Source organism: Hypomesus transpacificus, chromosome 9 (genome assembly GCF_021917145.1).
Source record: "Hypomesus transpacificus isolate Combined female chromosome 9, fHypTra1, whole genome shotgun sequence".
NCBI classification, from domain to species: Eukaryota; Metazoa; Chordata; class Actinopteri; order Osmeriformes; family Osmeridae; genus Hypomesus; species Hypomesus transpacificus.
Genome location: NC_061068.1, coordinates 2,699,705 through 2,714,488, shown reverse-complemented (window position 1 = coordinate 2,714,488; position 14,784 = coordinate 2,699,705). Strand labels below are relative to the sequence as shown.

General features: G+C 49.7%; 2 protein-coding genes across 3 annotated transcripts; both read left to right on the top strand.

The window, feature by feature from the left end:
• Nucleotides 1-6,421: 6,421 nt before the first annotated feature.
• LOC124471236 (trypsin-like) lies at nucleotides 6,422-10,538 on the top strand. Its single transcript, XM_047025657.1, has 5 exons — nucleotides 6,422-6,718; nucleotides 7,663-7,885; nucleotides 8,676-8,817; nucleotides 9,043-9,309; nucleotides 9,739-10,538. Exons 1-5 carry the CDS (start codon nucleotides 6,532-6,534, stop codon nucleotides 9,907-9,909), a joined length of 990 nt encoding a protein of 329 aa, XP_046881613.1. The 5' UTR covers nucleotides 6,422-6,531; the 3' UTR covers nucleotides 9,910-10,538.
• Nucleotides 10,539-12,754: 2,216 nt separating this feature from the next.
• On the top strand, nucleotides 12,755-14,547 carry camk2n1 (calcium/calmodulin dependent protein kinase II inhibitor 1). 2 transcript variants are annotated; one of them, XR_006956498.1, is made up of 3 exons: nucleotides 12,767-13,264; nucleotides 13,905-14,178; nucleotides 14,421-14,547. XR_006956498.1 is itself a non-coding variant. In XM_047025615.1 (2 exons), exons 1-2 carry the CDS (start codon nucleotides 13,093-13,095, stop codon nucleotides 13,973-13,975), a joined length of 243 nt encoding a protein of 80 aa, XP_046881571.1. In that variant the 5' UTR covers nucleotides 12,755-13,092; the 3' UTR covers nucleotides 13,976-14,547. The 2 variants fall into 2 exon arrangements, 1 of the variants encoding a protein (XP_046881571.1); XM_047025615.1 differs by having other exon boundaries at nucleotides 12,755-13,264; nucleotides 13,905-14,547.
• The last annotated feature ends 237 nt before the right edge of the window (nucleotides 14,548-14,784 follow it).

Below are 14,784 nucleotides of genomic sequence, written 5' to 3'. Positions count from 1 at the left end.
ACGCCGTGTCACAGGAAGTAAAGCAGCCCATCACTGATAGCAACGCCGTGTCACAGGAAGTAAAGCAGCCCATCACTGATAGCAACGCCGTGTCACAGGAAGTAAAGCAGCCCATCACTGATAGCAACGCCGTGTCACAGGAAGTGAAGCAGCCCATCACTGATAGCAACGCCGTGTCGCAGGAAGTAAAGCAGCCCATCACTGATAGCAACGCCGTGTCACAGGAAGTAAAGCAGCCCATCACTGATAGCAACGCCGTGTCACAGGAAGTAAAGCAGCCCATCACTGATAGCAACGCCGTGTCACAGGAAGTAAAGCAGCCCATCACTGATAGCAACGCCGTGTCACAGGAAGTAAAGCAGCCCATCACTGATAGCAACGCCGTGTCACAGGAAGTAAAGCAGCCCATCACTGATAGCAACGCCGTGTCACAGGAAGTAAAGCAGCCCATCACTGATAGCAATGCCGTGTCACAGGAAGTAAAGCAGCCCATCACTGATAGCAACGCCGTGTCACAGGAAGTAAAGCAGCCCATCACTGATAGCAACGCAGTGTCACAGGAAGTAAAGCAGCCCATCACTGATAGCAATGCCGTGTCACAGGAAGTAAAGCAGCCCATCACTGATAGCAATGCCGTGTCACAGGAAGTAAAGCAGCCCATCACTGATAGCAATGCCGTGTCACAGGAAGTAAAGCAGCCCATCACTGATAGCAACGCCGTGTCACAGGAAGTAAAGCAGCCCATCACTGATAGCAACGCCGTGTCACAGGAAGTAAAGCAGCCCATCACTGATAGCAACGCCATGTCACAGGAAGTAAAGCAGCCCATCACTGATAGCAACGCCGTGTCACAGGAAGTAAAGCAGCCCATCACTGATAGCAATGCCGTGTCACAGGAAGTAAAGCAGCCCATCACTGATAGCAACGCCGTGTCACAGGAAGTAAAGCAGCCCATCACTGATAGCAACGCAGTGTCACAGGAAGTAAAGCAGCCCATCACTGATAGCAATGCCGTGTCACAGGAAGTAAAGCAGCCCATCACTGATAGCAACGCCGTGTCACAGGAAGTAAAGCAGCCCATCACTGATAGCAACGCAGTGTCACAGGAAGTAAAGCAGCCCATCACTGATAGCAATGCCGTGTCACAGGAAGTAAAGCAGCCCATCACTGATAGCAATGCCGTGTCACAGGAAGTAAAGCAGCCCATCACTGATAGCAATGCCGTGTCACAGGAAGTAAAGCAGCCCATCACTGATAGCAACGCCGTGTCACAGGAAGTAAAGCAGCCTATCACTGATAGCAACGCCGTGTCACAGGAAGTAAAGCAGCCCATCACTGATAGCAACGCCGTGTCACAGGAAGTAAAGCAGCCCATCACTGATAGCAACGCCATGTCACAGGAAGTAAAGCAGCCCATCACTGATAGCAACGCCGTGTCACAGGAAGTAAAGCAGCCCATCACTGATAGCAATGCCGTGTCACAGGAAGTAAAGCAGCCCATCACTGATAGCAACGCCGTGTCACAGGAAGTAAAGCAGCCCATCACCTTTAGCAACGCAGTGTCACAGGAAGTAAAGCAGCCCATCACTGATAGCAATGCCGTGTCACAGGAAGTAAAGCAGCCCATCACTGATAGCAATGCCGTGTCACAGGAAGTAAAGCAGCCCATCACTGATAGCAATGCCGTGTCACAGGAAGTAAAGCAGCCCATCACTGATAGCAACGCCGTGTCACAGGAAGTAAAGCAGCCTATCACTGATAGCAACGCCGTGTCACAGGAAGTAAAGCTCCATCACTGATAGCAACGCCGTGTCACAGGAAGTGAAGCAGCCCATCACTGATAGCAACGCCGTGTCACAGGAAGTAAAGCAGCCCATCACTGATAGCAACGCCGTGTCACAGGAAGTAAAGCAGCCCATCACTGATAGCAACGCCGTGTCACAGGAAGTGAAGCAGCCCATCACTGATAGCAACGCCGTGTCACAGGAAGTAAAGCAGCCCATCACTGATAGCAACGCCGTGTCACAGGAAGTAAAGCAGCCCATCACTGATAGCAACGCCGTGTCACAGGAAGTAAAGCAGCCCATCACTGATAGCAACGCCGTGTCACAGGAAGTAAAGCAGCCCATCACTGATAGCAACGCCGTGTCACAGGAAGTAAAGCAGCCCATCACTGATAGCAACGCCGTGTCACAGGAAGTAAAGCAGCCCATCACTGATAGCAACGCCGTGTCACAGGAAGTAAAGCAGCCCATCACTGATAGCAACGCCGTGTCACAGGAAGTAAAGCAGCCCATCACTGATAGCAACGCCGTGTCACAGGAAGTGAAGCAGCCCATCACTGATAGCAACGCCGTGTCACAGGAAGTAAAGCAGCCCATCACTGATAGCAACGCCGTGTCACAGGAAGTAAAGCAGCCCATCACTGATAGCAACGCCGTGTCACAGGAAGTAAAGCAGCCCATCACTGATAGCAACGCCGTGTCACAGGAAGTAAAGCAGCCCATCACTGATAGCAACGCCGTGTCACAGGAAGTAAAGCAGCCCATCACTGATAGCAACACCGTGTCACAGGAAGTAAAGCAGCCCATCACTGATAGCAATGCCGTGTCACAGGAAGTAAAGCAGCCCATCACTGATAGCAACGCCGTGTAACAGGAAGTAAAGCAGCCCATCACTGATAGCAACGCAGTGTCACAGGAAGTAAAGCAGCCCATCACTGATAGCAATGCCGTGTCACAGGAAGTAAAGCAGCCCATCACTGATAGCAATGCCGTGTCACAGGAAGTAAAGCAGCCCATCACTGATAGCAATGCCGTGTCACAGGAAGTAAAGCAGCCCATCACTGATAGCAACGCCGTGTCACAGGAAGTAAAGCAGCCCATCACTGATAGCAACGCCGTGTCACAGGAAGTAAAGCAGCCCATCACTGATAGCAACGCCGTGTCACAGGAAGTAAAGCAGCCCATCACTGATAGCAACGCCGTGTCACAGGAAGTGAAGCAGCCCATCACTGATAGCAACGCCGTGTCACAGGAAGTAAAGCAGCCCATCACTGATAGCAACGCCGTGTCACAGGAAGTAAAGCAGCCCATCACTGATAGCAACGCCGTGTCACAGGAAGTAAAGCAGCCCATCACTGATAGCAACGCCGTGTCACAGGAAGTAAAGCAGCCCATCACTGATAGCAACGCCGTGTCACAGGAAGTAAAGCAGCCCATCACTGATAGCAACGCCGTGTCACAGGAAGTAAAGCAGCCCATCACTGATAGCAATGCCGTGTCACAGGAAGTAAAGCAGCCCATCACTGATAGCAACGCCGTGTCACAGGAAGTAAAGCAGCCCATCACTGATAGCAACGCCGTGTCACAGGAAGTGAAGCAGCCCATCACTGATAGCAACGCCGTGTCACAGGAAGTAAAGCAGCCCATCACTGATAGCAACGCCGTGTCACAGGAAGTAAAGCAGCCCATCACTGATAGCAACGCCGTGTCACAGGAAGTAAAGCAGCCCATCACTGATAGCAACGCCGTGTCACAGGAAGTAAAGCAGCCCATCACTGATAGCAACGCCGTGTCACAGGAAGTAAAGCAGCCCATCACTGATAGCAACACCGTGTCACAGGAAGTAAAGCAGCCCATCACTGATAGCAATGCCGTGTCACAGGAAGTAAAGCAGCCCATCACTGATAGCAACGCCGTGTCACAGGAAGTAAAGCAGCCCATCACTGATAGCAACGCAGTGTCACAGGAAGTAAAGCAGCCCATCACTGATAGCAATGCCGTGTCACAGGAAGTAAAGCAGCCCATCACTGATAGCAATGCCGTGTCACAGGAAGTAAAGCAGCCCATCACTGATAGCAATGCCGTGTCACAGGAAGTAAAGCAGCCCATCACTGATAGCAACGCCGTGTCACAGGAAGTAAAGCAGCCCATCACTGATAGCAACGCCGTGTCACAGGAAGTAAAGCAGCCCATCACTGATAGCAACGCCGTGTCACAGGAAGTAAAGCAGCCCATCACTGATAGCAACGCCGTGTCACAGGAAGTAAAGCAGCCCATCACTGATAGCAACGCCGTGTCACAGGAAGTGAAGCAGCCCATCACTGATAGCAACGCCGTGTCACAGGAAGTAAAGCAGCCCATCACTGATAGCAACGCCGTGTCACAGGAAGTAAAGCAGCCCATCACTGATAGCAACGCCGTGTCACAGGAAGTAAAGCAGCCCATCACTGATAGCAACGCCGTGTCACAGGAAGTAAAGCAGCCCATCACTGATAGCAACGCCGTGTCACAGGAAGTAAAGCAGCCCATCACTGATAGCAACACCGTGTCACAGGAAGTAAAGCAGCCCATCACTGATAGCAATGCCGTGTCACAGGAAGTAAAGCAGCCCATCACTGATAGCAACGCCGTGTAACAGGAAGTAAAGCAGCCCATCACTGATAGCAACGCAGTGTCACAGGAAGTAAAGCAGCCCATCACTGATAGCAATGCCGTGTCACAGGAAGTAAAGCAGCCCATCACTGATAGCAATGCCGTGTCACAGGAAGTAAAGCAGCCCATCACTGATAGCAATGCCGTGTCACAGGAAGTAAAGCAGCCCATCACTGATAGCAACGCCGTGTCACAGGAAGTAAAGCAGCCCATCACTGATAGCAACGCCGTGTCACAGGAAGTAAAGCAGCCCATCACTGATAGCAACGCCGTGTCACAGGAAGTGAAGCAGCCCATCACTGATAGCAACGCCGTGTCACAGGAAGTAAAGCAGCCCATCACTGATAGCAACGCCGTGTCACAGGAAGTAAAGCAGCCCATCACTGATAGCAACGCCGTGTCACAGGAAGTAAAGCAGCCCATCACTGATAGCAACGCCGTGTCACAGGAAGTAAAGCAGCCCATCACTGATAGCAACGCCGTGTCACAGGAAGTAAAGCAGCCCATCACTGATAGCAACGCCGTGTCACAGGAAGTAAAGCAGCCCATCACTGATAGCAATGCCGTGTCACAGGAAGTAAAGCAGCCCATCACTGATAGCAACGCCGTGTCACAGGAAGTAAAGCAGCCCATCACTGATAGCAACGCCGTGTCACAGGAAGTGAAGCAGCCCATCACTGATAGCAACGCCGTGTCACAGGAAGTAAAGCAGCCCATCACTGATAGCAACGCCGTGTCACAGGAAGTAAAGCAGCCCATCACTGATAGCAACGCCGTGTCACAGGAAGTAAAGCAGCCCATCACTGATAGCAACGCCGTGTCACAGGAAGTAAAGCAGCCCATCACTGATAGCAACGCCGTGTCACAGGAAGTAAAGCAGCCCATCACTGATAGCAACACCGTGTCACAGGAAGTAAAGCAGCCCATCACTGATAGCAATGCCGTGTCACAGGAAGTAAAGCAGCCCATCACTGATAGCAACGCCGTGTCACAGGAAGTAAAGCAGCCCATCACTGATAGCAACGCAGTGTCACAGGAAGTAAAGCAGCCCATCACTGATAGCAATGCCGTGTCACAGGAAGTAAAGCAGCCCATCACTGATAGCAATGCCGTGTCACAGGAAGTAAAGCAGCCCATCACTGATAGCAATGCCGTGTCACAGGAAGTAAAGCAGCCCATCACTGATAGCAACGCCGTGTCACAGGAAGTAAAGCAGCCCATCACTGATAGCAACGCCGTGTCACAGGAAGTAAAGCAGCCCATCACTGATAGCAACGCCGTGTCACAGGAAGTGAAGCAGCCCATCACTGATAGCAACGCCGTGTCACAGGAAGTAAAGCAGCCCATCACTGATAGCAACGCCGTGTCACAGGAAGTAAAGCAGCCCATCACTGATAGCAACGCCGTGTCACAGGAAGCCATGAGGAGCCAGACTCCTGCCATTCAGCTGCTCCTAAACGTAGGACAAAGAGAGGCCAACAGAGATCCTCTACTGAGGATGTGTGAGGGGTGAGTCGTTACTCCTTCTTACATGTTAGGAAGAATTCCTGTGGAGTGCTTTTGTATCAGTCCAGTTACCACAAGGAGCACCGATCATTCCACCAGTTGAAACATATACAGAAACAGAACTGTGATATTGATTTGTACATACAGGTTTCTTAGCTGGTTTGTCTCCTCAATGCACCTTGTTAGTTTTTAATAACCCCCTCCTTCATACACACACACGCTCACACGCGCGCGCACACACACACGGGCACACACAAAGCTTTGTCTGCTTGCCGATGACACAGAGCATGGTATAGAGAAGAGTGAGTGTGGCGCTGTGGGTGTTACCATGGCAACGCCGTAAGGGCCCTCTGACAGAGGGTCAGGAATGGGAGGGTGTGTGTGTGTGTGTGTGTGTGGGTGTGTGTGTGTTTGAGTGTGTGGGTGTGTGGGTGGGTGTGTGTGTGTGTGTGTGTGTGTGTGGGTGTGCATGTCTGGACTTGAATAAAGGTGCACTTTGTTGGGGAATCTCAATCCTTTACTGTTGAGATGAAAATCATTTTTTTCAGTGGATCCTGTAGAGTGAAATCATGGTTTTGGATGAAACGTGATGATGTGGATTGTGATCAGACAGGAGAGTGGGTCAGCCTCAAGCAGCCAGACAGTCACTTCTGCTGTAGGACACTGTCGTCCTCCTGGTCCCTGGGCGCTTAGCTTAGCCTTCAGACAAATGCTCTCTGCTAGCATGCTGGTCCTCCTGTGTCTCTGCCTGGTCATTGAGCTTCCGGCTGCCAACTGTGAGTATTCCCCAGACTGGTTCACATGTTTATAGAATAATGATTTGCTTGGCTTCTAACTTACGTAATGGTATTATTATATTAGGCGTAGTACATGTTTGTATTGACAATGAGGTCATTGACAGTGTAAATTTGCTGACATTGGCAGATAGGCTTTTGAAAGCTCCAATGCAGACATCTCAAATCAATTTCTATCGCTTAAGCATTATGCCAAAAAATCTATGTTACGAATACAAACAACAGATATAGACACACATTGTCATCACCATCATTACAGCCTGACAACTGACAAGAATCACTGAATATTTTAATTGTGACTTTGCGGAATAAACATGACTGAGCTTTTAATTCCTCTTGTCTCTAAACTTCTTTCTTTCATGTTGTCTGTAGCCTGGGGGAAAGTAGTTTGTGGTTGTTGTCTGTAGCCTGGGGGAAAGTAGTTTGTGGTTGCGTAACGCGGCGAGGGCAAACCCTCTCCAGTGTTCTGGGATGTGACAGAGACAGAAGGTCAGGTCATGTAGGATTCTCTTCATTACAGCCAACCCATGGAGATGACACAATGGCCAATGGTCAATGGCCGTGAAAAAGCATGAATACGCCATCCTATCATGTGGTCCTACAGCATTTTACAACACAGTCGACACGCTTCTGGGTTTTCCTGTTCAGCGTTCAGTTGTTTGTGATTAATAAGTTTCGAACTGCAACTGAAGTGAAAGCTTAATGACCTAGGCTGCGACCGACTTCTCTCAAGCCTGATTCTATCTCCATAAAAACATATACAAAAACATACATTTGATATGGACGTTTCATTGGAATTCACTTGTTGAGTCTCTAAAGCACATATCGCTCAAAGGAAACACTGTCCAACCTCCCAAACCTTACTCCGCACTTTCTCACCCTTGACATCGGCGGTCAGTAATGACACTGTTTTTCTTTCCATGCAGGCCAGAACCTGGGGCAGGGAAGCCAGAACCTGGGGCAGGGAAGCCAGAACCTGGGGCAGGGAGGCCAGAGCCTGGGGCAGGGGCGAGTGGTTGGAGGATCCCCCCCCGCCCCACTCTCCCTGAGGTACATGGTGTCGCTCCAGAGCTCCCAAGGACAACACTTCTGTGGAGGCTCACTGGTCCACAAGTACTGGGTGCTGACCGCGGCTCACTGCAACATTGGGTATGTTTGCTACTCAACAGGTACTGGTGTGCAAGAGAGGGTGGTGAGGATTTTGGTCTCTGCTCTCAATTTGATTGGATGTTTGGACACAGTCAGGGAAAGCCACTCTCCTTGTCGCCTTGTTGAGAATTGGTGTTGCATTGGTAGAACACAGTTGTTTTCAAGCCAGTCATCGAGTGGAAAATTTATGTCAAAACAGATGTCAAAACAGGTGTACTTTCTGGGAATTTCTTCAGTGATGAACTGAACGTGTGAAGTGAATGGAGAGGGATGAACGACTCCTAGAAGCTATGTTGACCTGATACTTGATAATCATGCATGTAAACACACAACTCCCCACTGCAGAGGAGGGATGTTGCCACAGATGTCTTCATGTTGCTGGGTCATGTTGTGTCAGACAGCAAGCTGTGGGGGGGCAGCAGGAAGCAGGTGGGCTGGCAGGTGACCTTGCTGTGTCGTTGTGGAGTGTGTTACAGGTGACTGCAGGAAGCAGGACTCAGATACTGTCATTCTGTCCAAGTTCTCACACAAGGCCCCCTTTGTGCCCCCTCAGATACACACAAACACTCACACACACTTGTGCTACTCATCCACCAGTTTGCACCGATTGTGATTCCCAACACAATTCATGGTAATATATTCTGTTGTGGGGGGGGGGGGGGGGGACCTAGGGTTGAAATGGGTAGAATATACCTTGGGAATGTTTGTCCTTGGGGGTAATGGCAACCTATTTGGTTGTCCAACCTGCTATTTGGACAAAAATTTGCAGTGTTTCCCGGCGTGTCCTCAGGCCAGAGCACATGATGGTGGTGGCAGCAGACCGTGCTCTGGGCAGCTACCAGGGGATGGAGCAGTACTCCAAAGCCCACACGCTCATCCCTCACCCGCTCTACAACAGGAGCACCAACAACGCAGACATCATGCTCATCAAGGTACACTGCAGAATACTGCTGCCTCACTCTCCCACAAGCTCTCTGTCTCTATGCTTACAATGAAAAAGGTTTTTAGCCAAACGGCTAATTTGCAACCCCAGTCCCTGGTCAAACTCCACTAGCCGCTTCAAAATGAAGCGGCTAGTGGAGTAAAGTGGTGACAGCTCTTTGCTTGAAGCAGCTAGTGGAGTGAAGTGGTGCCATCAGCTCTGTGCTTCCTTGCAGCTGCGAGTGCCGATGGTGCTGAACAGCTTGGTGTCCCTGGCCCCGCTCCCACGCCAGGGCTGGGCTGTGGCAGCAGGGAGGGTGTGTCGGGTGTCTGGGTGGGGCCACACCAGCCCAGAGGGCGGCCATACACCCCCCACCCTCCAAACTGTTAAGCTTCCCATCGTCTCCACGGCTACATGTAACGGCAGCGAGTCTTTTAACGGGAGTATCACGGCTAACATGATCTGTGCTGGGTCCAAATCTGGAGGCCGCGATGCCTGCAAGGTACGGTCCTGGGCTTACTGCCCGGCCCACTGACATTCAGCAGGACTCGGAAATGGATACTAAAGTAGCTCCTTTATGAAAGATATACTTACTTTTGGATTCCCTAAGTGTGGTGTGTTTTGATGTATTTGCGGTGCAGTCTTTAGACAACTTTTGAAGCGTAGAACCCACGTTTGTGTGTCAAATATGCTTCTGTAACGAGCATGCTTACATCTCTTTGCCTGTCTGTCTGTCTGCCTGCTGGCTGCCTGTCTGCCTATCTGCCTGTCAGCCTGTCTGTCTGCCTGTCTGCATACTTACATCTCTTTCTGAGAGCTTTCTAAACTCTGTCTCCAAAACCACTTACCTCACCTGGCACTCCTAACACTAGTGAACTTTCCATGAGACAGACCTCAGTACTGAGGGATGGGCGGGGCCTTGTCATTCCAGGGAGACTCCGGAGGACCGCTGGTGTGCGAGGGGCGTGTCTATGGCGTTGTCTCCTGGGGCAATGGCTGTGGGGATGCCAGGTTTCCAGGAGTCTACACAGCGGTGTCCAAGTTCCGCCACTGGATCGACAGAACCATCTACACCCAGTACACACGCTGCATGAAGTATTAATGTACTCCACACACACACATACAGCACCTCCCATCACTGTTTCCAAAACCACCCCAGTAGTTCAACTTTGCTCAGCTTTCCATGGGACAATCCCAGTAAAGAGGAGGGGGTATGACACTCCTGAGAAGCATGTCAGAGATGGCAAAAGCACACACATCCTTCACTCAAGTAGTACAGATACTCATGTTTAAAAAGACTGGTAACTGGACCTCACATCATATTATAATACATGAATACAACAAAACACTATGGACACAGGAATCCTTTTTACCTGGTTACTGGTTACCTTTTAAGATTTCAACCTTCCGAACTTTTTTTCAAAAACTATTTTCGCAAATATTTTTTCAACCTTTTGAAACTCTCAGTGAAGAGAGGAGAAGACAGGAGAGAAGAAGAGAGAAGCCTAAAACAGAGCATATTAAACTGATAGTCTGTGTTAAGTCATTCTCATCTGTCTCTCTGAATCAGCAGAGCTCAACTACAGTGAGAAAAACCACCTACTTGTGTTGAAAATATTTAAAAATGTTTCCAAAGCTAAATCAAATATGTTTTATTAGTTAGATGTTCTTTATCTTTTAAACAACAAATCAAAAATAGTTGTGATTTTTATCGGTTTGATTTGAAATATTATACCATTATTTAATATTAATAAATTGCCACATTTTTTATCTTTGTGAATTTTCAGCTTGGTTCTAAACTGAAAAGATTTATTAGAATCATTAAGGGTTCACTCACTGCCCTGATGTCATGATCATCATGACTGCACAACCTAACAGTATCACACCAAGAATATATAAACAGCTTCTATTATGAATGGGATACCAGACTACATGCTACAAAGTGCTGTCGTAATGGTGTTACACAGTAGTGCTACATTGATATAGAAAAGTGTTGTGAGTGTCTGTGTGGAAGAGAGAGGGAGAAAGAGAGAAAAGGAAAGGGAGATAGAGAGGGGGGGAGAGAGAGGAAGAGAGAGGGAGAGAGGGAGAAAAGGAAAGGGAGATAGAGAGGGGGGGAGAGAGAGGAAGAGAGAGGGAGAGAGGGAGAAAAGGAAAGGGAGATAGAGAGGGGGAGAGAGAGGGAGAGTGAGAGAGAGAGAGAGAGAGAGAGAGAGAGAGAGAGAGAGAGAGAGAAAGAGAGAGAGAGAGCGAGTGAGAGCGAGTGAGAGCGAGTGAGAGCGAGAGAGAGAGAGAGAGAGAGAGAGAGAGAGAGAGAGAGAGAGAGAGAGAGAGAGAGAGAGAGAGAGAGAAGGAAGGATGGAGGCCTTATACCTCTCCACCTGAAGCTCCATGAGAACAGGGTGTGTCCCAGCTGTACCTAAGGTGAGAACAGGGGCGTGTCCACACTGGCTCCTGTACAGGTGTCTCGTTTCATCATCTTTGACATGGCTCTGTAAGAAGATCTCTGGAGACAGAGACTGTGAGAAACTATATTTAGGGATGAACACCCGATCTCTTATATGTCATGTAAAGCCCATCACGCTACACCTGCTCCTACACAAAGGAGCCCAGAGGGGCCGTAAGAAGGAGACACTCTGATTTCTGCAACGGCTTCAGCCAAAATCTTTAATTGAACTGTTGTTCCTGCTGGGGTCTGACAGGAGTGTGACCACCTGGACAACCTGTTCCGTGTGAGTGGGCTACACTGGGCCTGACTAGGCTACTGTTCTGTCACCAGGTGAAACTACATCAACACTAAATGCCCAACATTGGATGTTCAGCTTCTCCCAAGAACTACTGTGAGATCATCAGTGAGAGACACCACCCTCTGTCACTGCTGACCGCATGTGCATGGAGCTGGGGCACTGAACACTGCCCTAACCCTGTGCATGGAGATGTGGCACTGAACACTGCCCTAACCCTAACCCTGTGTATGGAGCTGGGGCACTGAACACTGCCCTAACCCTGTGTATGGAGCTGGGGCACTGAACACTGCCCTAACCCTGTGCATGGAGCTGGGGCACTGAACACTGCCCTAACCCTAACCCTGTGCATGGAGCTGGGGCACTGAACACTGCCCTAACCCTAACCCTGTGCATGGAGCTGGGGCACTGAACACTGCCCTAACCCTAACCCTGTGCATGGAGCTGGGGCACTGAACACTGCAAGTTTCAAGAGTCATCCTATTCTGTTTTTACTCAGCCTGTGTTTAAAACCTTAAAAACTTCACTGAGTGAATCAGATGAGGTTGAGGAGAGTGACGACATAGTCACACTGCTCCATCTCTCCTTTTCTACCACTCCTTTCTATTTGATCCCAGACCCTTCCCATACTCATCTATATTGTCTCAACCCTCAGGAGAAGAAATAACAAAAATTAAGCTATCGTGGATAACAGGTGCACGTTTAAATTGACTTGGGAATTGGAAGGTATTCGCTGGTGTCTCAAATAAGTCATGTCTTAACCTGAGAAAATACTGCCATCATCTGGCTAGGCGTCATGCGTATTCTCATCGGTCCATGGAACAGCGGTTTATGGCTTCTCAGAGGAGAACATCGGGACCATACCATGTTGCCTACATTCCAAAACATTATTTCCACCAACAGATATATTTAGTTAGAGATCAAATCTGAGTTTGGGTTCCCCAATTTCAGTTTGGCCATTCCCAGTCTTTATTGGTAATCACGGAATGTTCCTGCAAAAATACGAAAAAAATTAAATTTGTCGACACGTTAATGGCTAGAAAAATACCAGATCCTGGCGAGTGGAACATCCAGCCAGCCCGAGGACAACTGGATGTTTCTCTGGGCTGCACCAGAAAAGCCCCGGCTCGCCCGCGTGACGCGCTCTCTCCCCAGGTCTCCCTGGGATCCGTGTTTTGCATCGCTCCCCAATTTGCATTTCTCACTCAGATTTTCCGAGCGACGATCCAGCCGCTCGAAATCAACGGGCGTATCACGGCTGTTCTACATGCGACTTCATTTCCAAAGATATAAGCACAGAAACCTTTGGAAATCTTGAATAATGTTGCCGAATCTTGGCGAAGGGGGAAATTGAAGAAATTCTTTTTAATCACGTTTTGTTGCGCATCAACGGAGACACGTGCCTTCGAGGTAAACAGAAAGGGCTCGCTAGATCGTGTCAGCACGTTCTATTTTTTTCTCTGGTTTATTTACCACAAAAGGGCTAGACGTCAACCATCTATTTGCCTTTGTGCGCCTTGGTATTAAAGACGCCGTTGGAAATGTCGGAAGTGCTGCCTTTCAACGAAGAAAAAATGAGTCATTATGGAAATGAGGGCGACGAGGGACACCTTTCCTTCACCTGTCGCCTTCAAGACACCAACAACTTCTTCAGTGGCTCACAGAATGGCAAACGCCCGCCGAAACTCGGACAAATAGGCAGGAGCAAACGGGGTAACTATAACTATCATGTTTTCATGATGGTATTTTCAATGTCTGTATGGACCATATGGATGTAGGACCACTCAGATGAAACCCTACACCTTCACCTTACACAGCCAACCACAGTTTGGCGAAATGACGCAAAAATCTGTTTTTCTGATAATATATGTAAACTATGGCTTACACGAATTCTATTCGCAATGCAACATCAATTGAATGCGCAGTGCGTGCGTGCAATTGCCTCCAAATGCGAATGATGCCCAAGTCGTGCTGACTACCTCCCTATAACAAATGCATGGTTGCTGCAAATTAGTTAATGTCAATCTATGAATATGAAAAATGCAACCTATTATTGAGCGCCATACAATCGTTTTTCAAGTGCGTGTGGGCTCACATGCATGTTTGTGTGTGTCGTGCATGACTAATGACACATCTCAAAGAATTTACTCAAGTGTATTACAGATAACTGTCCTAAGGTTTGGTCCTTGTACAGTAAACCCCCCCACACACACAACTCCACACACACACACCCCACACACACATACAGCCCCCTCACACACACAGGGTTATCATGGCGTGTGAAAACTAACTTGCTGACTTGGCTCAGCTCCTCATGACCTTTAACCCTAACCTTTTCTCCTGCCACTCACAGTTGTGATCGAGGACGAGAACGTTGACGACACACAGAAAAATGGAACAGAGAAGACCCCTCCAGAGGCTTAAACCATGACCCCCCCTCCCCATCCTCACACATTTTCTTAAACCATTACCCCCCCCCCCCCCCTCCATCACACACACGCACACACACTCCCTGAAAATACATAATTTTTTATTCAATATTAACAGTTTTAATCCAAAGACACTGTATATAAGCACTTTCATGCGGCAGCAGACCTCCCGGTTGTGACGGTAGCCTGGTAGAGCAGGTAGGAGGAGCTGGCCTGGTAGAGCAGGTAGGAGGAGGTGGCCTGGTAGAGCAGGTGGGAGGAGGTGGCCTGGTAGAGCAGGTAGGAGGAGTGGCCTGGTAGAGCAGGTGGGAGGAGGTGGCCTGGTAGAGCAGGTAGGAGGAGGTGGCCTGGTAGAGCAGGTAGGAGGAGGTGGCCTGGTAGAGCAGGTGGGAGCAGGTGGACTGGTAGAGCAGGTAGGAGGAGGTGGCCTGGTAGAGCAGGTAGGAGGAGCTGGCCTGGTAGAGCAGGTAGGAGGAGGTGGCCTGGTAGAGCAGGTGGGAGGAGGTGGCCTGGTAGAGCAGGTAGGAGGAGGTGGCCTGGTAGAGCAGGTGGGAGGAGGTGGCCTGGTAGAGCAGGTAGGAGGAGGTGGCCTGGTAGAGCAGGTAGGAGGAGGTGGCCTGGTAGAGCAGGTAGGAGGAGCTGGCCTGGTAGAGCAGGTAGGAGGAGGTGGCCTGGTAGAGCAGGTGGGAGGAGGTGGCCTGGTAGAGCAGGTAGGAGGAGCTGGCCTGGTAGAGCAGGTAGGAGGAGGTGGCCTGGTAGAGCAGGTGGGAGGAGGTGGCCTGGTAGAGCAGGTAGGAGGAGTGG

Bases quoted from the DNA above. Each gene is read 5' to 3' on its own strand.
- LOC124471236 (XM_047025657.1), top strand. From the start codon at position 6,532: ATGATGTGGATTGTGATCAGACAGGAGAGTGGGTCAGCCTCAAGCAGC. The intron at 7,886-8,675 runs GTATGTTTGCTA...GCGTGTCCTCAG, and splicing joins GCGGCTCACTGCAACATTGG to GCCAGAGCACATGATGGTGG. The intron at 9,310-9,738 runs GTACGGTCCTGG...TTGTCATTCCAG, and splicing joins GAGGCCGCGATGCCTGCAAG to GGAGACTCCGGAGGACCGCT.
- camk2n1 (XM_047025615.1), top strand. From the start codon at position 13,093: ATGTCGGAAGTGCTGCCTTTCAACGAAGAAAAAATGAGTCATTATGGA. The intron at 13,265-13,904 runs GTAACTATAACT...TGCCACTCACAG, and splicing joins AATAGGCAGGAGCAAACGGG to TTGTGATCGAGGACGAGAAC.